Source organism: Thunnus albacares, chromosome 11 (assembly GCF_914725855.1).
Source record: "Thunnus albacares chromosome 11, fThuAlb1.1, whole genome shotgun sequence".
Lineage (NCBI taxonomy): Eukaryota > Metazoa > Chordata > Actinopteri > Scombriformes > Scombridae > Thunnus > Thunnus albacares.
The window spans coordinates 5,706,903-5,731,485 of record NC_058116.1 but is presented as its reverse complement, the minus strand read 5'-3'; the positions used below and the strand labels follow the sequence as shown (position 1 = coordinate 5,731,485).

Below are 24,583 nucleotides of genomic sequence, written 5' to 3'. Positions count from 1 at the left end.
TACTTCATCCTGAAAAAATCTAACAAAGTGTAATTGGGATTTTGCACAACCGGGTGAATGATGCATCTCACCATGTCTAACTAATTGTGGATTGCACAGCTGCATTCCAGCATTACAAATTACTATCACAGATTCGAGAGGAAATTGGTCCCAAAGCAAAGTAAAAGTAAAAGTTTCCATGTTAGAAATTCTTTTTATCCTTTTTTTTTTTTTTTTTTTTTTTACAGTATCTCTACTAAATGAAATTGTCATACGGTCCCTAACGCGGTCAGGCTGAGTAGTTGATGCTGGATCGACGAGCAGCAGCGGTGGCGGCAGCGGCAGCTCCAGTCGGTTCAGTCCGTCGCTGCAGTCTGACAGAGCGGCTGCTCATCATCCTTCACTCCGGCAGTATGTGGCTCTGAACTGACGGTGAACGGTGCAACCCGGGGCGGGTTACGTTACGACAGTGTATCATTCGTGGACATGAGGACACCTGCTACAGCGACTGCTTCTAAAAGACGGACCGGGAATCCTGACTGGCGTCGATTTTCACCGAGCAAATGAGAAAGGTGGTGATGCAGCAGAGCGGCTCCTCACACAAGAGACGACCGCCTCTGTCAGTTGATAACCAGCTAGCTCGCGTTAGCAACGTAGCCACATAGCTAGCATCTGCTCGGCTGCAAAGCGCAGTCTTTTACCACCCACGGGAGCCTAAACGCGTATGTCGGAATCTTTTTTATTCTTTAATCCAATGTTTCTGCTCAAGCATTGCCTGGCAGTTCATTCTCCGCTGTTCGTTTTTCAACCAACGTTAGCTAGCTGGGTAAGGTAGCCGTCTGTACGCTTGTTAGCTAGCATTTTGTATCGGCTAACCACCTCACCCAGACTGGCACTGTCGGAGAATGAACTTGGTATTCTGCGTGGAGACATCAGACCTCCATACAGACCCGATGGAAAACTACTGGATTAAATAAACAGGCTCAGATAAATATTTCTGCTAACATTAGCTGGCTTGACCCGTCGGGGATTATCATGAACGCTTATGTTTGTGTTTTAAAGGGGCTACTCTCCATCCATCCTTCACATTAGCACTTGAAGCAGTTGCTGAGCGGAACCAAACATTTGCACCACATCTTCTCTCTACATATAACTGTCACATGGGAATTGATTAAGCGTATTCCTCTTTAAAATCGTTACGTGCTACAGAGGTTTTTGCCTGATTGATTCAAGTTCAGATGTGATACGTGCATGCAGTGTATTTAGCTTGCATGTCCTGCCCCTCTTGCAAAGGGCTGCCACACAACTGGGATTTGTCATTCCAGTCGACTCCGTTGGAAGCAAAGGATGTCTGATGGCAAGCTATATGCTATGCAGTAAAACAGTTAAATAGAAAGCTGGGGTTCATTCTGTAATGTAAGTCCTGACAGAGATACCAGTATGTGCAAAGGGAAGCTGTTTGGTGATGGTCTCACAGATATTACACATCATCTTGATGCCTTAAGCCTGCAGAAAATATGTTGTCGTTTTTCCCATGGTCACAGGATTATGTGTTTTCTATGTGTGTGTGTGAGAGAGAGAGAGAGGGGGACAGAGAGATTCATTCTCTGACATGACATCTATATTCCCCACAGCATGTGAGAGGATTGTTTATTACTCTGATATTTCAGCTATCACTTGATTTATGACATAGCCCGTTTCTTGAGTTTTCACCACGTGTTTGATTATAATTCTGTGCTGTTAGGCTCAGTGGAAGTCTGTCAGAGAGTGCCAGGTGAGATGATGCTAGTGGTTACAAGGGACATGCTGCCATAGTGGAGAAATGACAACTAAAGGAAAGACTATAAAGAGCATCAGCTGACAGAACACAGAGAATACTGGCTGTCTGTGTGGAGGTAGGGTGATTAAAACGAAGGGAGGAAAAGATCAGATTTTTCTAAAATGGTGGTAAATCTCTAGTAAGCAACCTGTACAACAAAGCGTTAACTTGCCAACTCATTATTTGATGCTAACTCAGTGTTTGTAATTTCCCTTTTTCCAGAATCGTCATGACTATTTTCCTGCTGACCAGTCACTCCTTCACTGAGGGACCTTGGCATTTTTTGGTTTCTGGACTTACCAACGCGGGGATGAGATAATAAAGTCAACCAGCCGGTGCATGCTGCTACAACTCCACCTGTGGCACTTGTAAACCCACCCTACTCTGCCCCCCCCCCCCCCCCCCCCCTCCCCCCAACGCTTCCCCAGGTGAAGTTCAGTTCAGCAGTAGAAACATGACGACGCCGGCTCTCCTGCCGCTGTCAGGCCGCAGGATACCCACTCTGTCGCCGGGCGCCTCGTCCTTCCCGCACCACAGGGCTACGTTGAGGCTCTCCGAGAAGTTCATCCTCCTCCTCATTCTCAGTGCCTTCATCACCTTATGCTTCGGGGCCTTCTTTTTCCTCCCGGACAATTCCAAGCACAAGCGCTTTGACCTAGGCTTGGAGGATGTGCTCATCCCCCACATTGACTCACCCAAAGAGGGCAAGCATGCCTCTGGACAAGTGGTCATACATGGACAAGGAGCACATGATGAGCACAGACACAGGTAAGAACCAGCAAAAGTGTTATTTTTTTGAGCGTGTTTGGTGTGTGACACAACCCTGTCACTTCTTAAAGAGACTCTTGTTTTTTCCTTCTTCTTCTGAAGGATTAAGAAAACTTATTTTTACAGTTAAGATCTTTTAAGTTCTAGTTTTTCTGTTTATTTTTGGTTCCTTACCCAATTTACATCATACATATTTCCTTTTAGGCCATGAAAGCAGGTGAATTGACACTCACGACTTCTGTCTATCGTGACACCCAGGGGTGTGGCAAAGTTTGTAGAGTGATACACTCTCCTGAGCATTTAGGTACACGTCAGCATAAGTGTTCCCAAGTCTTCCCTCTTCTTTTTCTACATCCTTTTGTGCAGCTGGGGTTGAAAACTCTCACCTTTTTGTGTCTCCATTGGGTGCAATCGTTTGTTAAGCTCTTGTACAACAGAAATTTTATCACCTTGTCGTACTGTCCCACGGGTAGAAGTGGGTGAACTTGATGAGCTAGAACACACAGGCAGTTTAAGAAACTTTAGTAACTGCTTAAACAGCCTCGGAAATGACTGACTCACATGAGCCAAACGCTGGTAAATTTGGGCTGCAGCTTTTACATTTTGTCGTTCGGTTTGCCCACCCTCTTTGGCTGGTCGCCAGCCATCATTTTGACGTGTTTTTTCCCCCTCTTAAATCAAATTAATGTTTGGCTACTCTAAGTGGCTTTTGCTATTTGGAATCCACTGTGCTGGACATGTTTCATGCCCTGCCACCAGACGTTATTCTCAACGGACTAAATTTACTTTAAAGGGTATTCCACCATATTGACATTTCAATACATGCTTTTAGGCCAGAAAACCAGTGCTGAAGGCTATTTTGTAATGTAATGCTTAAATTAATGTGGTGTATTTTTTTCACAAACATCTAGTTGGCTGTAATGTTAACGTTTGGCGCCAAAGTAAGGATACAATTCTTACATTACATTTTAAATGTCAGGCTCAGTGAGTTGTCAGAGTCTCTATTTATTTATAAGTGGTGCACTACCTACACACAGAATAATCACAAATTAGAATGATTTCTTTCTAATTCTAAAAATAAAAATACCACTTGGATGGCACAACCCATATACATATGAATCATACTGCACTTAAATCTGCATTATGTTATGACAAGAGACCTATGGCTAAAATAAAATGCACAAAATGCCAAACAGTAGGTGGAAAGGGTAATTTTATAGGAAAGGTCTCCTCCATGCTGGTGCAGGAGGTCATTAGTTTTACTGAGTGCTGGGTGAGGTGTTAAAAGCAATTTCTCAAACAGTTTCACAGTGGGGACCATTGCGTGTCGCCTCCCTGTCCCCTGTGGAGCCTTTTCATTTTTCCATCCTGAAAAAGCCTGGGATACTGCCTGCTTGAAATAACGTCATTATTGTCGTCCAGCGAGTCAGAAGTAGCAGACAGAATTGGGCTCAAGTGGTGCCGTGTGTCATGGTCGGACCGTTAAGGGCTTATGGAAACATGAAGGTAGGAGGCTTGGAGATGTTCATGGTTCTCCTGCTGTGGCGGTTTATAACCGGGATGTTAAGTGACTCTGTGATGGAATACAGGAGCAGTTGGAGGAAAACGTGACTAGGTTGCATTTTTGGGCACTTTCTGTCATCCGCTACCGTGTTGCTGCAGTTTTTGACTTGATACATGTCAGTTTTCAGTAGGTCCCAGTCAATGTCCTCTGCAAATTTTGAGCAAGCTTTTATCGTTATTGGCTAATGCATTCTGATTTGTTTAAATGATGTACAAATTGGTTTTTGGCACAGAGACCCTCCTCAGGGTGCAGAAACAGATAACTGAAGGTATTCCTTCCTCTGTGATGAGCTGAATAATGTTCAATTGGCTCATTGACTCATATTAAAACCCCTGTTCAGCTTTGCTTCCATGTTTTTTTTAAATTGCAGGTTGTGGCTAAAGCTCACCTCAATGGGATGAATGACATAGGTATCATGGAGTTTAACCTACACAGTCATAAATAAATGAACATGTCTTTACTGAAATATGTATAGATATTCATTTACTAGCATGATCACTGAAGTGTTCAAGAGCAGGATCAAAGCTGGTAGAATTCTTCTTGTTTTTAGGTTTTTTATGCTGTGCCAATATGTATCTTGTGAGATAGCCAAACTGAAAAATGAAACTGTTGGTTCTTATCTGGTAAAAACTGATTGCAACCCACTGTCAGTCTGTATGCTCGGCCAAAGATGTTTTTTAGGGAGTGAAATGGCACTCTGTCATTTTGATATATAAAAACTAAGCAGGAATTGCATGCCATCGCTGTTCACAATTACCAACAGAATGATGAGTCTGTCAGTCAATAAAGTAGTGTTAGCAACCTCTGCATGTTGAGCGGTCGAGCACTGATGGGTAGCTAATGCTAACAGATGGCAAACAACAGCCAGAACTCCACAGTAATGGTTTAAGTGCATCACATTAATATTTTTAATCACCATAATCAGGATCCCTGGACATGCTCAGAGTTGATTAGCAATTTGCTCTGTCACTCTGTGACGTTAGCTAGCATTAGCTAACATAACATTAGCTCAGCAAGTGGAGACTGAGAGCTGTCAGCAGAATCAATTTGGATGATATCTGATATCTTCGACTTTAATCATCAGATGTGATTTACCGGCAGTTTGTCATTATATCCATAAGTGTAGAACTATACAGCAGTCTTCATTAGATATAATGGCACTTTGGAATGTAATGACTGAACTACAGTAAGTTGACTTCACGTAAAATACTGATAAAACATGTCAGTGGCATGGTTAAGCCCTAATGATTTTCACCCAAATGATTTTAGAATTTCTTAAAATTCTCTTCTATTTATTTTCAACAAAGACAAAATTAGTTATATCTCTAATGTACGACCACTGAGAAACTCTCAGACTTTTGGACCCTACTGTATGTTTAATATTCATACATAATAAAATTGTATTTTTATATTATTTTTTAGCAATCACTGGATGTACAGCATTCACAGTATTGTTTATTGTCCCACTTGGATGGATTACTGACCCCTTAAAAAAATTTACTAATGGGCCCATTTGACTCCAGTTTAAAAGTTATGGACCAAAGTGGCTTGTTAATGTAAGATGAAGGAAGCAGCAACTGGAATATCCCTTGGATGACAATTTAAGGTTTTAAAGAAGGAGAGAATTAGCTTGAAGATATCTTGACATTAGTTTTATGCAAAGTTGAAGTCTCAAAAATGCATTTAACCTTACCAAAAAAGCATTCATGTGACATGATGTTTAGGCCTGGGCGAGTGATAGACACTTCATCAATAGCAATAAGAAACTGGATCAGTAGTTTCATTAAATGCAACTTGCCATGAAAGCACGTTTGGTTGCGTGGACAAACCCCGAACGTTCAAAACAAGGGTCCGACATAACCGATGGACCGGGGCCAGTAGAACTTTATGCAGGGCAAGCTGATTGGCCAGTCACTGGCCCGTCATGGGTAAGTGAAGTCCTAGAAGCGCTGTGGGCGGCTCGAGCCTTCGCCCAATGCAGGAAGAGGTAGCTCATGTGCCTGATAATGTTAGACTGCTAGCTTTGGGAGATAACAGAAAATATAGTGGGTGTGTGTAACGTTACTGGCACTAGATAGTCACCTCAGCTTGTGTTGTTTTCTGGTGACGTACCAGCTGTGAATGTGGCTATGATGCTGCTGCTATGGGACATAAGCGCATTATTACACCAAATTCTGCTGCGGTTGGATCTTATTTGTGCCGTGTACCTGGCTAACGTAGCGTGTTGTGTAACCGGCTTTTGTAGAGCTACTGTTCCATGAACATAATCGTAATTTAATTGCTGTGTGTAGCTCTGTGTTTCCGTTGCTGCTCTGAATAACTCTTTTTGTCCCTAGCTCATATACACTGGACAGCCAGCTGTGGGACTCTTTGCATTGTTATTTCAAACACAACGTCTCTGCCTTCGTGTGTCTCAAATGCTCTTCACAATTTTGACAGGGTTACTGAAACGTAATTCTTTGTTGATGCAGGGGAACTTCACTGTTGTACATATTATGTATACAATGCATAAATCACCAAAATTATGGAAAAAAAAGAGTTCATTTTCATTTTTTAGCTGCTGGGTCCGTGGGGCCAGTAAAACTTATCTACTGGCCAAGTAGGCTAGTGGGGAAAAAAATGTTACTTTGGACCCTGTAAACAGCCTATCATATCCCTTGATAATGGAGAACAGGTGCTACAAGTGACACGCACAAGCAAATGGCGCGGAGTGAGAAAATGAGTACAGACGTTGAGGAAATTGTTGATTTTTAAAAAAGGACAGGTCAGCTCGCCAGCATGGCAGTTAGTGGGTTAAATTCAAAATAAAGTGGTTAAAGCCAACTTTTTTTCTCCTGGTCTGTATTAAAAATTGGTCATTTAAAAAAATATATTGATATTAACTGAAATGAAACGTTTTATCATGATAAATTTTTCAGCTATATCTCCCAGCCCTAATGATGTTACTTTTTTTTTTTTTGGTAAGGCTGCCTCAGCTGTTCCTCAAATCATTTTTGTGTGCTCCAGAGGACCAGGGTTCAAACAGCCCCTGGAAAATGAGGCACTGTAGCATTTAAAGAGACCCTCAGGAATACAGACAGGCTTGTAATAATTTCACCTTTTACTTTATTTGGTCACAGAAAACCTCACAGAGAACCAGTTCTATGTTCACAAGTCAATGCTGTTAATAGCCTTGTAAAAGCTTTTGAGGGAGCAAAAGTTATTATAAAATTTTCCTTACAGTAATCCATCTGTTGTGGTGAATATTTGAGATATTGACAGTAATTCAAAATGCCAGACAATATAGGTAAAGGTCTACATGGCTTTACTCACATCTGGCCTGTACCATTATATTGTTCTTCAGTAGGTGAACATCGTTTTTGTGTTATGGTCTTTCTTATGTCTTTATAAGGATTCCGCAACTCTTGCAGTTTGTAACACTACTTATATATATATATATATATATATATATATATATATATATATATATATATATATATATATATATATATATATATATATATATATATATATATATATATATATATATATATATATATATATATATATATATATATTAGTAATTAATGCAACCATTCCAGTATAATGGAGGATCATGTTATTAGGTTTGTGCATTTGAAAAAAACCCATTTACAGTAGTTGGGATAATCCTATTCCATGCCAACTACCTTCATTCATAACTATTTTTTACTGAAGTCTGAACACCATCTGACTTTCCGTGCAGGAGGAGGCGTACGAGGAGTGTGTGCAGAGATCGTTTCCACTGGTTAGACCCATATTGTCTGTGTCTCTCTCTTTTGGAGTGGTGGCAGAAGTCTCGTATACCTTTCAGACAGCAGATGCGTGTACAGCGTGGGTCTACTAAATGTGTGTTTGACCTGTGTCGGACCCATTCACGTGAGACAGCTGTCACTCTGCTTCTCAGCAGGCAAAATGATAATATCCATGGACGATGGCATCGCCAGTGGCTGACAGTTATTGATCGCTGAGCCCCTCGTGAGCAGTATAAGCACCATCGTAACATTGTAATTTAAAAGGCCTTCCCCAGTCCACACCAACACCGGGGCGCATACACACACACACACACTACCGGCCAATTCACATAGAAAGAGTTTTTAAGAGTCTTTCTGTTGCGTTTAGTGAAGCTTAATCTGCACAGACAGCCATTTAAATCACACGAATATTCTGCTGTGTATGTGTTTTGAACTTATTAACGATATCCTCATTGACTGATCAAGGCTTCCAGTCTGCCTGTGAGCTGCCTGTTTCACTAAAGGCAGATTCCCCTCACTTGCTACGCTTGGTGCGGAAATAAAATCAATGAATCAATAAATACAAACACTGTTGATTTCTTCTCGTGGAGCCGACATGAAAACTATTTTGGTTCGGTAAGTTTCTGCTGTCAGTCAGCCTGGTGAAGACAGTTTAGCAGGCCACTGTCCCCTTATTCAGTCAGAAGTTACAGATATATAGTTGCTTTTACACAAGTCATACCTGTTACTTAATGCTTACTCAGTTACTATATCTTCACTCTATCTATCAGAACGATCCGTCAAAGGGAACTGATTTGGGAAAAACCCGGGCTGTGCAATATATCAAATCAATTCCATTTTTTTGTTTTTGCACAATGTCTGAAGTATCTACATTGTGAAAATGTAATTATTATAATGTGTAAGATATTTGTTAAGTCAAAAAGTAAGAAAGAAAGTAGCTGCTGCATTAGGTGTTTTGAATCAGGACAGTAATTAGTTGCATTATATGTACACATGTGGCAGTTAATGGACTCTGGACTCTGGGTGTCTCCCTAACATATACAGTAGGGACAGACTGGAAAAAGTCTATGACTTCACACCGATCTACGCTCTTGATTTGTGTTTGTTGGCAAGGCGTTATCTGGTCATGAGAGGCGAAGCCACGAGAATCAACTGAACACTATGCAGATTCTATTTTGTGCATTCTGTCCCCGCCACGTAGCCGGGTAGCTAACGTGAACTAGCAGCTGTCTGCAGTCATCAGGCTCGTGTCTTGTCGAAACACAAACAGCAGGAGCAGATGAAAATGTGTTATGGCTGAAACTGATTTTTCAGCCTGATGTCCTTAATCTACTTAGCTGAGGCATCTAGCACTAACAATCCATAGATGTATGGGCTAACCTTTATTTCTCTTTATTATTCTTGCTCAACTGTCTAGCACACAAAGTCCTACAAAAAAAACTTTGCTTTCCATATATTCTGTAAAACACTTACAGCAAGGAACTTTTGCCCATGGTCTTCAATGAAAACAACATTCAAGATGTCCAATGTTTAAATGTTAAATGTCAATGTCGGATCAACTATGATCCAAAGTTTCTACTGTGTGTATAATGAGTGTGTACAGAAGGGCTTATACCGTGGGTAGGGATAGACAGCTACGCTCCTATAGTCAACCACTTATAAGATGAAGTGGAACACCTTTGGGTGACTATCTGGAGTGCTAGAAATCATTTTAGTGTAATGGCCTGTCAAACATACCGTGAGGCCATTAATGATCCTGCCCTGGTTTGGTTTTGTTCTGACTCAAACAATACAGGACTAGCCAGGAGCAGTGCTCCATTTGTGAAGAGGGCGAGCGTACGTGTTGACAGAGGCACTGACATTTCAGCAGCAGAATAGCCACAGGCGGGTACAGTAGCAATATGGAAGGCAGAAAGAATCCTTATGATATGATCAGACATGTGGACATCATACATGGTATTTAGTTATAAATGTGGACTAAAAATAGTATTTCGAGAGAGGCAGTCTACCTTGCAGAACAGAACATAAATCTACACTACCAAGTGATGAATGACTTAAGACAAGCACATGTGAAGAAACATTTTCTCTGTTGCCTTCATGTAGGGCCAGGTGATAATTAGATGTGATTATCTTTTGCAAACATTCAGTGGAAATGAGTAATTCTGAACAAATTGGAATTTGAATCAATTAGAGTTATTAAAGTTTTACAGGTGTTGAAGTTATGTATGATGCATAACAGTGATGAATTACATCACTGCATGGACTATTGTATATTGATTATGATCTATGTTGGAAAATACGTTTGTTAATATAATTTCATTTTCAACCATATCACCCATCCTTACATTGTAGTTGGCCTGAAAATCCAAATGCAGTATAACATTAGGCTAATTCTTGCATTGTCTCTCACAACAGAGGCTTGTCCATTTTGACTTACAGTAGCCAAGTTAAGATCTATTCTGTGTTACTCTGTTCAGGTTTGGAAATTACAACACGAGCAACGAGCAGTCATTCTGAGTACTGGCCAAAGTGCCCAGTAGGTTCGACAGGCTTACCATCTGCCACCAAAATTAACCAGTATTTGGCTGTGAACTAGTGCTTTTTAGTCGATATGCAGTTTTCAGTTAGTGTTGTGTAATCTTGAGTTTTGTCAGGACACCTTTTCCACCAGCACAGGAAAATAAGCAGTTTCATTGAGAAGATTTAATTGATGAAGATTTTCTTTGCTGTGCAACTTCATTTACAGGCCAGGGATTTGATGCAGCAATGGAATACCAGTTTAGGATTCTGTTTCAAATGTCTCAACAACTGATAGGAAAAAAAAATAGCCTCTTAGAGTTGAGTAAATGCTCAAGTGAATGCGACTCCTACTCAAGGCAACATCCTGTTTTCTGAGTGATTATTTGGCCCTACGGTCCAGTAAATATCAGATCATCTACTAAATGGCTCTTCCAGTGGCTGAGTGGATTTGCCTGGGCATCTGTGTGAGTATGAATTTCTCTTTTTCTATGCAAGATGTAATATTCCTCTCTACCCCTGCCTGTCTTTTGTCATAAAATGATATCTGAAAACTAATGAAGGAGACTCTTGTGTCTGGAGGGATTGAGAGTACCATCTGTGAAGACTGTTCCCATCTCACCCCCTCCCTTGAACCCTTCAATTATTCAACCCAAAACCTCTCTACAAAGGTCTAACCTATCACATCATACGGGGTCTGCCGACATGACACCCAACACCTTAGCTGCTGGCAGAAAGACACTGTGGAAGCCCGGTCTACCTGCTATTAGGTGACCAATTTGAGAAAACTGGCTTTGAGCAGTTTGACATTTGATACTGGAAAAAAAAGTTAAAAGATTTATTTAAATAGAAGCTGATGGCACTTTTACTGGAGTAGGCAGTTTGACACCACTGTCAGTGAAGATTATTGAGAGTGAGCAGCACCATCAAAAGAGACAAGTGGAACCATTGCTGATGACTCTGGATAACGTGCTGCTGCAGTTTCTGTGCATCCATGATGCTGATGCATAGATTGGTATGGTACAACATCGGTTTCTGTAGAATTCATACCATACTTTCGGGATTAGGGGTTAAATTTCCGACTGGGGTGAGCCATGTTGTAAGTTTGTGCACTATGATGTCGTTTGCTTGTTTGTGTATTTTGATGAAAATCACTCACCAAATGAATGATGTATAGTTTAACCCCGGGGTTCCCAACCTTTTGAAACGTAAAGACCACTTCTGATTGTTAAAAAATTGCAAGGACCACCTTCCCAAATAAATAAGAAAAAAACAACATTAGAAAAATAGGAGAGAAACTAAACTGGGCTGTAACAATGTGTTATGCCACTGTCAGCTGTAATGACCAAAATAAATATTGTGTTTGCCCTCAGTGAGACACTCGGGCTTGCTTCTGGGAAATAATGAGATCAAGTCATGGTGGGATGGGTGAGAGGCTGACACACAGAATAGCATTCAAAGTTGCTTTAAGTTCGGTCCTTCCTTCTAGTTTTGTGACTGTCACAATGGAAAACGCTGACTCACATAAATAGGTGGTGGTGAAAGGCAACAGAAATTTGATTGCTGGTTTTGACAGTGAGGGATATTGACTGGCAGCCAGTATCCGGAATGAAGCAAGGTCATCTTGTGTGAGCTGAAGCTTCAGGCTGCTGTCTGCTGATAGTTCCATCAGTTCGTTTTCCAACACAGTGGACGGAGCCATGTCTTCTGGAACAGGATCCACAGAGAAAGTGTCCAAAATCTAAAGATTTCCATGTTGTGGGCTACTGGGAAGTAGTTTGGAACTTTCGTGACAATTTAGTCAAATGGTGGGTTATACCACTGGATATGTTGACATAAACGGGCTTCTGAAGTTTCACTTAGGAGTGAAAACATGTCAGATCGTCCCTCCTTGACTCTTATGTTCCAAAGAATAAGTTTTTTTCTTGAAGCCCTCAATTTTGTCTGAAACCAAAAAAACGGTGCTGTTTTTTTTCCCTGCATTGATATATTGAGCAGATTTAACTGGTCAAATATATCTGATAAGTAGGTCAGTTTTACACAGAAGTTACCATCAGTGTAATGCTCAGCAAGAGAAGAGTGCTACTCTTTCAGAAATGTGTACACTTCATTTCTCAGTTCAAAAAGGCGATTAAACACATGAAATCCACCTTACTTCACTCTGGCAACAGAGCTGCAAATGATCTGCATCCAGTCTTTCACAGATAGCAGCAAAACACCTTGAGTTGAGTGCATTTTTCTTAATATAGTTAAGTTTTCATTGCCAAGTCCATGACTTCATGCAGTTCTGGTGACATCTGCTTTGTTGCTTTACTTAAGTCTGGTGCCTTCTCTTGGATCTGTTTGACACCACCACAATGTATTCCTGTCATTGATGCAGCAAAACATCTGCACAGTATTTCGTATCAAGACGTTTTTCGGTGAGGTAATCATTAAGGCAGCGCATTACATTATCTGCTGTTGTTCTGGTGGGAAGCTCTTTGCAAAACAGTAGATCCTCTTGAAGATTTCAGTCCCTGCAGTATCTTACAAAAACAATAAAGCGGCACTGCTAACGTCAGTCGACTCGTCCAGCTGTACGACAAAGTGTGGGCTTGACTTTATTCTCTCCACAAGTTTGCATTTGATGTCATCACTCATGCAGTTTTTCCCTTATGTTCATTCTGTAGCACCGCTGCTAAAGTTTCACATGATCATTAGTATCAGTGGGCTACTAATGATTTCCACTCGCACACTGTGCGAGCAGTATAACACCCTACGTTATTATGGAATTGTTTTGAGTTACCCCCCCCCCCCCCCCCCCCCAGTCCACCTAGGGGAAACACTGATCATGTCAACGATTCTTCTGCTCGTGTTGTCTTTGGAGTGGTATTGAGTGAGTTTGGCTGCAGCTGCTTCCCACAGTGACTCTCGTACATAGGCAAATCATTCCCTAGGCAAAATAAGCTCCTCTGCGATCACACAGCAGCAACCATATAGCTAGCTTTCAAAGTGGTGTATGACTGACTTTTTAATGTGTGATGACTTTCTTTTGTGTCTGAAGCCCATCCCTTTTCCTTAGGAAATATTCTTTTGGCTTCCTAACACATCCTGGGTGCTTTGTGTTTAAGTGTCTCTGGAACTTCAATGGTTTTAGCGCCTCATTTGACAGGATTTCACCATAGTCAAAACACTGTGCTTTTGGCTCAGCAACACTGCCTGCCTTTAGGACATGCCAACTACAGTAAAATGCAAACTTTTACTGTATGCTGATGACTCTTCCTTACTGGTTGCTGGGAAGGATATCTACCAAATTGAGGTCACACATAGCAGAGAGTTAGAAAATGTAAGGGACTGGCTTATAGACAGCAAGCTGTCATTGCACCTGGGCAAAACTGAGTCAGTTCTCTATGGCACTAAGCGTAGGCTGCAAGAGGCAAACAGAATGAAGGTTACATGCAATGGCAATGAAATTGTATCACAGCTTTGTGTAATATACCTTGGTATTATCCTGGAATAATCACTCTCAATACTATACAAAAGTGGCTGTAAACTTAAGTTCCTGTATCACAGAATGAGGCAGTTTGACATTACAACATACAGAGCCTGGCCTGCATGGTACAGTGGCTTGACAACCAAACTAAGGAACAAGATCCAGGTTATGCAAAGTAAGATCATTCGTTATTTACTAAATGTATCTCCCAGAACTTATGTAGGTGGGCCTTTTTTCCAGTGCAGCTCAGGGTGGAACAGCTGAAACTCTAAGCACATGTATAACATCATCAGTGGTGCTGCCCCTGACTAGCTGGGCTCATAGATAGTCACGGTCCATACTCAGCAGGGACCTTACTGTGGAACAGTCTTCCACTTAGCATCAAACTGTCAGAATCCAGAGGGCTTTTAGAGGTCAAGTCCGGGCTCATCTCTGTAATAAGATGACCAGTTATATAATGACAGGCAGGTCCTGTGCATATATTGTGTTTTTTCATCATGTTTTTATTTGTGAAATGCTTTCAGGACATATTGATTGTGAGTAAAAGGAAAGATATTAGGACAGGGATTGAAGGTTCATGTCTGTTGTTTTTATATAAAGGTTGTCTTTGGATTTTTGTTGCTGATTGTTCTAGAGGATTCTGTGGATGTTATGGGTTAGTGTCTGTCCTGTTTTTCTGACATCAGGGACCATGTTGGAAACAAATGTTCTCACTTTTACATGTTATCCCCTGGATTCATTGTCTTCTATATCCATAAGTACAATCAATCAATCAATAAATATGAATCCAAATTTAATGTATTCATAATCATAGAGATCCTCTTTTTGTGGGTCACAAATAAAAGTCAGTGCCCTGCTGTTCCTATACAGAATAATATAGTATTAACACAACAGTATGAAAGCCCATTAACATCAATATTACAGCAACCGAACTTTAAACAAAACAGCAATAAACACAAAGTGTGTGGTCATAATTCTTCACCACACTAGAGCTTTTACTGGCGCACGGTTGTCTCCCACATCACTTTTTCATTTGAAAAACTGATCCATTATGTGTCACTGCATCCGAGGGAACGTTAGCTAGCTAACAGTGGCAACACGTTTGTCTACCTGATGATGTGCCGTGATTGGCATGGTGATATTCAAATGTAAATGGTCATTGAAATTATTTATTTTAGTTTAAGGTTTTTTATTTATGTGAATTCTTTATTACATTTAGATAGAATAATAACTAGCTTTGTAAATTACCAAACAAAATAAAAAATGTAATATTTATCTAAGCATTTGGCAGCACCACTGCCTCCACGGCCCACTAGATGGCGCTCTGAGGCCCACTGGTTGAGAACGGCTGGTTTAAACACAGCTAAAGGTAGAGAAAAATGTACAAGCACAACCTTTTCACACTTTTCCCTCTCATAATGGAGTTTAGTGCTGTGACCACAAGTAACCTGGTTTCACCACTTATTGCCTTGCCAGTTATTGTTAGCGTTGCAGGGCCATAACTTTGCTTTTGCGCTCTGATATGGCCATAAATCAGCATCACAGCCCGCCGGATCATATTTAAGGCCTGGGCCAACATCAAAGTGCACTTATTTATCATATTTAGTGTGATCTTAGATATCATTTGTGTCTTCACGCTTCATTCGCCTGTCAGCCACAAAGTAAATCTCCGGTGGTGTGTGTTTTTGTTTGGTGTGTAAGAGACTCCATGCTACATGCACCTTGCCCAAACACAAACACAAATACACACACACACATATAAGCTAGTTCAACCTGAAAAGGATACCAAGGTGCTTATGAAACAAATGCATACTGGTCTGTAGATTCAACATCTGCAGGCCTAAAGCTATTTTATAACAGCCTCTGTTGTTCAGAGCACATGGAGGGCAGATAGGAGCCCATCACCTACATAAAATGGTCTGTTCATACATTCATCACTGCTGTTGAACTGTTTCCAATCTTACATCTTAAGCTAGGCTATGGGTGTGATTGTATGTTGGCGTTTGTGTTTTCATGAACTCTAAAATACAGCCTTAAAGACTACATTTTACATCACTGCAATCTTGGTTTTGTCAGGTTCACCACCATTGCTTAAAAAGTCGAACTATAGCAGTGCATTTTCCACATTCAGAAGCTTTGACTGTCCAGCTGCGATCTTCCACTCTGAAAATCAAAAGGCACCTGGTGTTTCCCAAAAAAGTAGATGAAAAACTTACATACTGCTGCCATGACGCATCATGACCTCTTCGTGTCGAACAGCTCGTAAAAACCGCTACAGCTGCGAGGACCATCCACGTTTGTAGTTCACTGTAGTTCATCGGGCAGACCATAAAAGAAACATATTTTTCCTCCCTGGGCTAGTCAATTATAAAAATGCATTGTCCTTTTTTTTTTTTTTTTTTTTTTGCCTGTATAACTTGGGAGTACAGGCCCTCCAAATTATGTCTGGTTCCTTGCCCAAGTGGCTGGCAGGATACTATAAATTCCAAGCTGCAACAAGGATTTGGCATAGGCATCGTTTTTTTGGCATAGGCATCGTTTTTCTCATCCTAATGTTGCTTTACTGTATTTTGTAGTAGAGATGCTCACTGCATTCACGTCTTGCAGCCAGTGAATTACTTTGTACCATCTTCAACATTGTCAACATACGCCCATAAATTGCCATTTGTTAGTCAAACATTTATTTATGTTAAATTTTAGTGACTGTCCTCAGATGTGACCCTCTAAACAGACACTTTATACACTTTAAAAAACCAATACAGAGTCAGATAAAAATATAAAGTGCGAGTTTGAGCTTTCACATAAAGAAACATATTGGCCTTTATAATTCAAACAGCATAGATTTGACCAATTAACTGACAGAAATCGTACCTGTTGTGTATAATCAGTGTTGCATTGGAAGTGAAATGTTAAAGTATAATTGCTAAGGTTAAAACTTTCAGCATACAGGTGCTAATTTTACCAGGCCTTGTTGCGACGTACATTATAACTCCGTATCATGCTGGCTTCAGAATGGACATCACTACATGTGGAATAAGATATCAACTATAATTTTATCTTTCAGATCCTTGTTCATAGTAATTTCACCAAGACTCATCCCAATTAATTTGTGTGTTGTCATGAGATTTCATCTAGTACAGATGGTATTAGAGCGAGTAGCCTGAAGAATGCAGAGTGGACTTCCATCAAGCATAATCTCCTCATTAACACTGCTGCTTTTTTTTTTATCAGATCTGCACCCTGTGTGTCTCATTGCTTGTCTTTCCCTTTCATGTTTTGTTTCCTTCTTTCTCATGCGATCAGGATGATGTTCTCTCCGTAGAACACAGCTGCAGCCTCTCAGATTGGCTGAAGAGCTCTGTGTGTGTGTGTGTGTGAGAGTGAGAGTGCATGTCTCGGTGCGAGTGAGTTTGTGAACCAGGGTTTTTCCTCGTGCTTATGTTTCAGGCCCTACTACAGGTTGTCATCCTCTCTGTTTAATCAAAGGCTACAGCTTCTGGTTTCACTGATTGGCTTCCATCAAACAGACAGGAGGAACTAATCAGTAAAATCACCTGTTGGAGTGTTAAGTTCAAATAAAAGCTCGCACTCACTCAGTTCTGCATGACACATGGTTTGACACCTCTTGGATATGAAAGTATAATACTGACCCATTTGTGTCCGTTGCACTGCACATCAAAGCTGTGCATGGAATGCTTAGTGAGACTCAAAGTCTTGCTATTCTTTCCAGATATCACCTGATTGAAATCACAATTGTGTTTATTTTATGCATTGATGCGCTTTGTAAGCCTGACTTACACTATATTTGGAAATGAAAACAAAGAGCATTTGTGTCAGCAAAGTAAGGAATGAAAAAAGGTATACATCTGACATCAGAACCAAAACTTGAGTATCAAATTGGCACGAGAATGGAAAGAGTGAAAGGCACCTTTTTGAAATTTAACCCTAAGCCAGAATGATAAAATAGTTTTGGATCCAGTCCAGTTCTCTATACGATGTTATTTTTATGTGATGATTCTGCTGTGTTTGTATTAAAACGGACATAAACTTGTGTAGTACAGAAAGCAGTATGTTTGGGCTGCAGTAGCCTTTGCCAGGGTTCAAATGAGCTCAACAGTCGCGTTAGCAAGCAACCAAATCCTGTTTGGTTTGAAAAAAGAAGATCACTGATGTCTCAGTTAATGACACAAAAAACACATTTGAAGATTTACCAGGAAGTGTTTCCAGAGGAAAGTAGAAATAATAATGTGTCTTTTCTTTTGTGTTTATGGCTGTTTTTGTATAAAGTTGGGTTGCTGTGATGTGGGGCTTTCATGTTGTTGTTCATAATGTATTATTCTGTATAAGAACAGCAGGGCACTGACTTTTATTTGTGACCTACAAAAAGAGGATCTCTTTCCTCTCTCAAACACACACCAGGCAAAAAGTAAGCTTCTTGTCAACGGAGCTCAGCATAAAATGTTAAACCCCAAAATAATCCAGTTAACTAACCGACTGTAATTTTCTAAGACGACTACCTTCAAATGAGTACTAGTTATCTCTCTGCATTTTACTTGCAATTTTACCATCTTTTTCACAACATCCACATGGACAGGCAGCACAGACATCAGCCTTTTCTCTGCTGGTTCTTAGATTACTTGTTGACTCTGAGGGAGCTGATCCAAGACCAAAATGATGACATGGTTATTTGATGGCTAACAGGAAGCTCATTAGTTTTTTTTTTTATGTTTCTGCTCTAGAAAGGGATGATTTGGGGACTGGATGTGGGACATCCCTGGAAAATAATGTGAAATAGAGTGACTATATCTAATGAGCCATTAACATTTAGCATTGTTCTCATTCTGCCCAACTGACATAATGGTTAATACATTTGCAACTTGCGTGTCAGTATGTGTTAGCACAGTTAATATGCAGGAAATATGCCTGATTTTCACTGGAGAAATCATAGTTTCTTTCCTAAATTGAAAGTCGAGGTAAAGCACCTTTTTGGAACTAATAATCCTCTTAACTAATGTCCGATCATCACATTCCAAAGCAGCTGGCTGGAACTGCTGATATTAGAGGGATTATTAGGTGGAAAAATACTAGAAATAACGTGTCAACATTGAGACAAGTAAATGAAGGCTGATGCCTCCCTCCCTCTTGTTTTTGTCTTGTTTCAGCTGCGTTTACTTTCAGTCACTGTTTACTGCATCATTAAAGATGGCATGTTTATAAGAGGCTTTTTTTTAAAATCTGTTGACATAAAAAGTGGTTAGAAAATGCTTTCCTGTAGTTTGTATTGTATAGATAGAAACAGAAAGAGCTAAACTGGATAAATAAATACATAAAAATATAAGTCACTGTAATAATCAAACATTAATTTAGCCCAATAAATACCTATCATATAATTTGTTTTTGTCTATAAAGGGGAACTAGCCAATTACAAAGGATCCTAAAAATATTTGCTATGTATTTCTGTCAAAAAATAAACATCAGCCGCTATATCTTTCTTATTTTTATTAGGTTGATATTATACATACAGCATATTGAAGCAGAGCCTTGTTGTTTATATTGACTTAATTTTATTTGCACATACAAATGGGAACATGATACAGCAACATCTTGTTTTATTTGTTGGATTTGTACAGATTTGTACATTCCGTATAAAATGTATTTTCACACAAATGTTAAAACATCAGTTAATGTGCACGGCCTGTACGTTTTGCTTTATTGTCTTACATTATCATCACAGAAGCAATGAAGTAGAGAATGACCCACAACAGAGCGGAGTAAGCGTCAGTCAGTACTGCAACATCCGTGAGGTCATCTTTACTGATAACTGCCTGTGTTGTGTGGGCATGTCTCAGTTCATTATCTGTGGTTAGTCAGAAGGTCGTGCCACACACACTCCACTCACCAGAGATACCAAATGTCAGTCCATTTGGGGGGGGGGGGGGGGGGGGGGGGGGGGGGGGGGGGGGGGGGGGGGAAGCTATGTTACATCAGCATATAAGGTACTGAAAAATAGATTCTATATGAAGATAATACATGAACACAAAAGATACTGACACAGAGGATTTGTTTAATTGGAAATTGTTGGTGGAAAATTGCTCTTTGTATTCCCACTCAAATAGAATATAAGAAGAATCAAAGAGAACTGCAATGTGTGGGTGTGCTGCTTGTTACTGTATGTGTAGTAATTATATCAGCAATATTGTAGCTTCTCTTTCAGAATCATCCTCATATAGTAAAACAGAGTCTTAAGAGGGATAATGGGACATTTAGTTGTGCTACTACATTTTTTTTTTCTCTTTTTTTTTAACACAACTGTGGCAAAATTTTATAATGACAGTTCGACATCATCATCTTGTTTACTTTCAGCCCTACAAACCTTTCCCAGAATGCACCCTGAGGACTTCCAGTTTCACTAAAAATGTCTTTGACTGACCAGATAAATTAAAAGAGAATCTCATATTTTGTTTACAATATTCACCTTTTGGACAACTTCTGTTACATGTAGTATTTTGGAAACACAGCTACCCCTTTAATTCCACAACCGTCAGCTGTTCTACTTTGCGAGTACCCAGTGCAGCGCCGTATATTTATGTCTTGACAGGAAACTCCTGTAGATATGCTGTCATTCTTTCTGAATTGACAGGAGTGAATGATGATGTGTTGCAGCACTGCACTATGGGAAGGCTCTGAGGATTCTGAGCCATCGAGATGACGCCGAACTTGGCTTTAAATCTCTGCAATTAGTCTGCAGTTGCAATTATATCAAACATTGTGCCTTTCTGCAATAATTATCATACAGAAGATGTACTTTTGTAAACCATGGGCGCTTAGGTCTTTCAGGAGGTCAGGCAAAACCGCAGCAACACTCGATTAGACAGTAGGGGTGTTTGATTGTGGAAAATTTATTGGTTGGTTCAGATTTATACTTTTGAAAACCATGGGAGCTCATGACTTTCAGGAGGTCAGGCAGAACTGCAGCAACACTGGAATAGACAGTAGGGGTGTTTGATTGGTTGAGATTTATGGGCAATAACAATATGGAAATAATCAGACTAGCTATAGATGTTTGGTTGATTAAACTGAAACTCTTCTGCTATTTCAATGATGTCAACAAAACATTTTTCTGATCTATTTTGATCATCTTTTGAACACCTGCAGTTCCCAGCAGCAGTCATATTAATACAGCAGAAGATCAAAAAGATTTAAAAGATTCTTATGCATACTTGTATGCAGATCTGCCCTGAATAGATTTTTTTTTTTTCTCTCTGCTGTGACATAGTTTTATTAATTAAACAATATGATTGAAAATGGCAACCAAGACTTTGCATCAGGTTGTGAGGATTCATGGTCTTCTAAAGTTGATGAAAATAAATGTAAGAACAAGAATGTCAGAATGAAGGAAAAAATCTTTAATATGACTCACATGAACCTTATCAACACAAAGACAATTCAGACGATTTAGCAGGATTTCCTGACTCAATAAGATGGCATGTCCAGGCTTGACACAATGTGTGGTATCAGTGGAGCCATATATTGATTAAACCAGTTTAATGTTCCCTACATTCTCTCTACTGTCATCTAGCTATATATAGAATAAACAGTTCTTCAGCAGGCCTCACCATGCAACCTCAGCACCAACAGTCCAAAAAGGAGCATTGAAACTGAGGGCTTCAACATCCTCTAACTGTAAGGTTTAAATGTTATAATTTCAGTTTGGGTAAAGTTGACGTTACTGCTACTTTAAATGAAGGCAGACAGGTAGAATCTCAGGCTGCCTGGTGAAAGGTGCAGGTTTGTGAGAGTTTGCAATGAGCTAATTGAAGCTAGCAGAAAATGCAGAAGTTGTTTTCTAAATGAAAACGGACTTGAACACGCAACCAGTGTCGTGCTATGTTACTGTTGCAAAGCTTCATCTTGGTCGGCAGTCTTACTGTGTGTGAAAGACATGAAGACATGTCTGTTTGTGATACCATTTGATTTGAAAGGTGCTCTGTGATCGCTCAAGGAGACATGCAGCGGAGAGAAACCTATCTAGAATTCTGGAGGTAATTGCCGTTTTAGCAAGGCGTAACGGGTTAGAGCAAGATATAATGAATCACTGCTACTTGTAAAATGACTTTTGTAATGAGTTACTAGTATGAAGGAAGGAAACTGCATGGATGGCTCTTTGACATTAGTCGGAAGTAGTGGCGTTGACACATGTATGAAGGATCCAAATTGGTTTTTGACAGCCGATCATTAGCTGGCTCAGCTGATTTTAGATTGATTATTGATATCATTCCTAAAATCTTGATTGGAGCTTCACTAATAATCTCTGTAGCTCTTGAGATGGGACTGGTGCAGCACATATTGTCTTCCCACATATTATCCGATAACCCCAGGAAAGCAGTGAATGAAGTAAGGAAGTAGGGATGAAGATGAGATGAATGGGAAGGATAACAGGAGGGATGGTGAAACTAGTCATTTCAGTCATTCAGTCATTTTTGACATTGCAAATTGAAACAATTGAAAGAATAAAGAAGCGAGTGTCATCTTTGGTGTTTAGCCGCTTGTAACAACACACAGGACTAATGTTGGTCTACATGCATGCTTGTGTGTAAGAGAGAAAGTGCGTGGCACAGGTCAGTAGTGCACATTGAGAGTGTGCCTCACTCTCATTTGTCTTCTCTGGAGTGCTGCAATGGTGACAAGATCTTTTGAAAACCAGAGAAAGAGTAAGAGACACTTGTGTGAATTGGCTTGCATGACAAAGTTTTTAGTGACTGAAGCACAAGAAGAGACGCTGCTCACAAAAAGAGAAACAAGAACAAGAGAGTGGAAAATAGAATCAGAGAAAGGGAGATGGAGACAGAGAAAGACAGACTGAGAGAGGCTCCCAGTCTTCAGGGACGATGTGACCATGGTTAACTACAAAGCTTCTCACTAAATCCCATCCCTGCCAAACACTGGTGCTGCAGCCCAGCTCCACAATGCTTCCCTGTCAGTTAAAGAAATGGGATCAAAGTGTGACCACTCAACGCCAAATTAAGAATTGGCCCTCAGGTTTCCGAGGCTTCAATTTCAAATAAACCTGTCTGAATTCACATGTGAGTTCACCCTCCTGCTCCATAACCTGTACAATCACACACACTCTATCAGAGCCACACAGGCCTAATAATAAATGTGCCCTGTACCAGCTGTTGGATTTATGATTGGCCTAGTGATGGGGAATGGGGCCTCTGTTGTTATGGCGATTTTTCTCTCAGTGTCATGATTCTTTGGAAACCTTTTGAGGCAATGGAAATCCACAGGAATGCCTGCGTGATGACGATTGTACTAAACTGGGAATCAATGGGAATAAAAGAGTTGAGCGCCATGGTTTTGGCTTGATAATGTGACAGTCTTGGGAGCAGCGCTTTTTGACTGTTTTCACTTACATTTGTTCTGAATAATATTGAATGAAGTAATTTTGTATGTTTTTAAGCTGCCAAAGCATCTGATAATTGTTAAAACTCAAAAAACTTCAGTGTGATTATACATAGAATGATCAATTTGACGATCATTATAGGATTTTTTTTTTTTTTGCAAGGAAGAACTTCTCTTTGCTACATCTTACAGTATGTCCTCCAGACAGAAGCTCTAGATGCTCCATAATTCACCATAAAGATAGCGGGCTTTCACTTTAGTTCCCATTTCCCCTCTGATGCCACTTTCAGGTTGTCCAGGCTCAACCCTACAATTACAGTTACCTTTTAGTCTGACAGTAATGCAAATAATTCGATTTTTAAAAAATGCTTGTGTGGAATTGTTTTTGTCAGGCCAAAAAATCAGAAAATGGGAGCATCTGTATGGATGTTTCTCGCCAACGGTTTGGTGACTGAACATCTCAATCATCAGGTTGTTTTCCACACTTATCTACTAAAATTCTTATCTAGCTGGGCAGCAACCAGCCAGGCTTAGTGTTTGTTTTATGGCTGGCCTGTGTTAGCTGCAGGAGATGGACTCCTGTGTATGCTATGCAGGCATTAGTCAGCCAGCCATGATGTAGGTCAGAAGGGCTGGATGTGAACACGGGTACAGCCTGAGTGCTGTCGGGGCTCAGGTGGCCACCTAAAACATACAGAGACATAGATGAATGGATCATGTATGTTTTTACCCATATGTGAGAGAGGAGGACACAGAAGCGATGAGGGAAAAGCAAGAAACAAGGTCATCTCCTCTCTTCCGGAGATGGATTCACATAACGTTTTCCACTATTAAAGACACTGAGGATTATGTGTTTTAATGGGAAGTCATTCAGCTTGGTATTGTTAAGATTTGAGGTTTGGGTATTGTATTTTTGTAAACTGCCTTGACAGTGTTCAGGCTGATAAGGAATCATGAGGGTGTGTGTGTGTGTGTATGGGGGGGGGGGGGCTGCTGCTCGAGTGAAAACTAAATGATATGAACTGCAGCAGAGACTCGTTGACTGGTAATGTTACAGCACATCTGCTGCGGTTTTGAACTTGTTTAAACATTCATTTACCCACTTTATTTACTGGCAACATGTTGCACACCATCATCACAACCACCAACAGGCAGGGCTCAGACAGTGGCCTGAACATGGGCTACACCCGGTCTGCTCAAGATAGGACAGATAGTGAGTCAGTCCAGCCCAAAATAGCCTTTACATACATATATGTATATATATATCACGGAGTTTACACGCTGGGACG

General features: G+C 40.3%; 1 protein-coding gene across 4 annotated transcripts in view; it reads left to right on the top strand.

Annotated features, from left to right (window-relative positions):
- Window positions 1-261: 261 nt before the first annotated feature.
- The window catches only part of man1a2 (mannosidase, alpha, class 1A, member 2), a 148,126-nt gene continuing 123,804 nt past the window's right edge, over window positions 262-24,583 (top strand). For 2 of the 4 annotated variants that reach the window (XM_044365186.1, XM_044365183.1), the window contains exons 1-2: window positions 262-551; window positions 2,021-2,566. In XM_044365186.1, coding sequence (XP_044221121.1) covers window positions 2,253-2,566 — 314 coding nt within the window. In that variant the 5' untranslated portion in view covers window positions 262-551; window positions 2,021-2,252. The other 2 variants (XM_044365185.1, XM_044365184.1) reach the window with 2 other exon arrangements.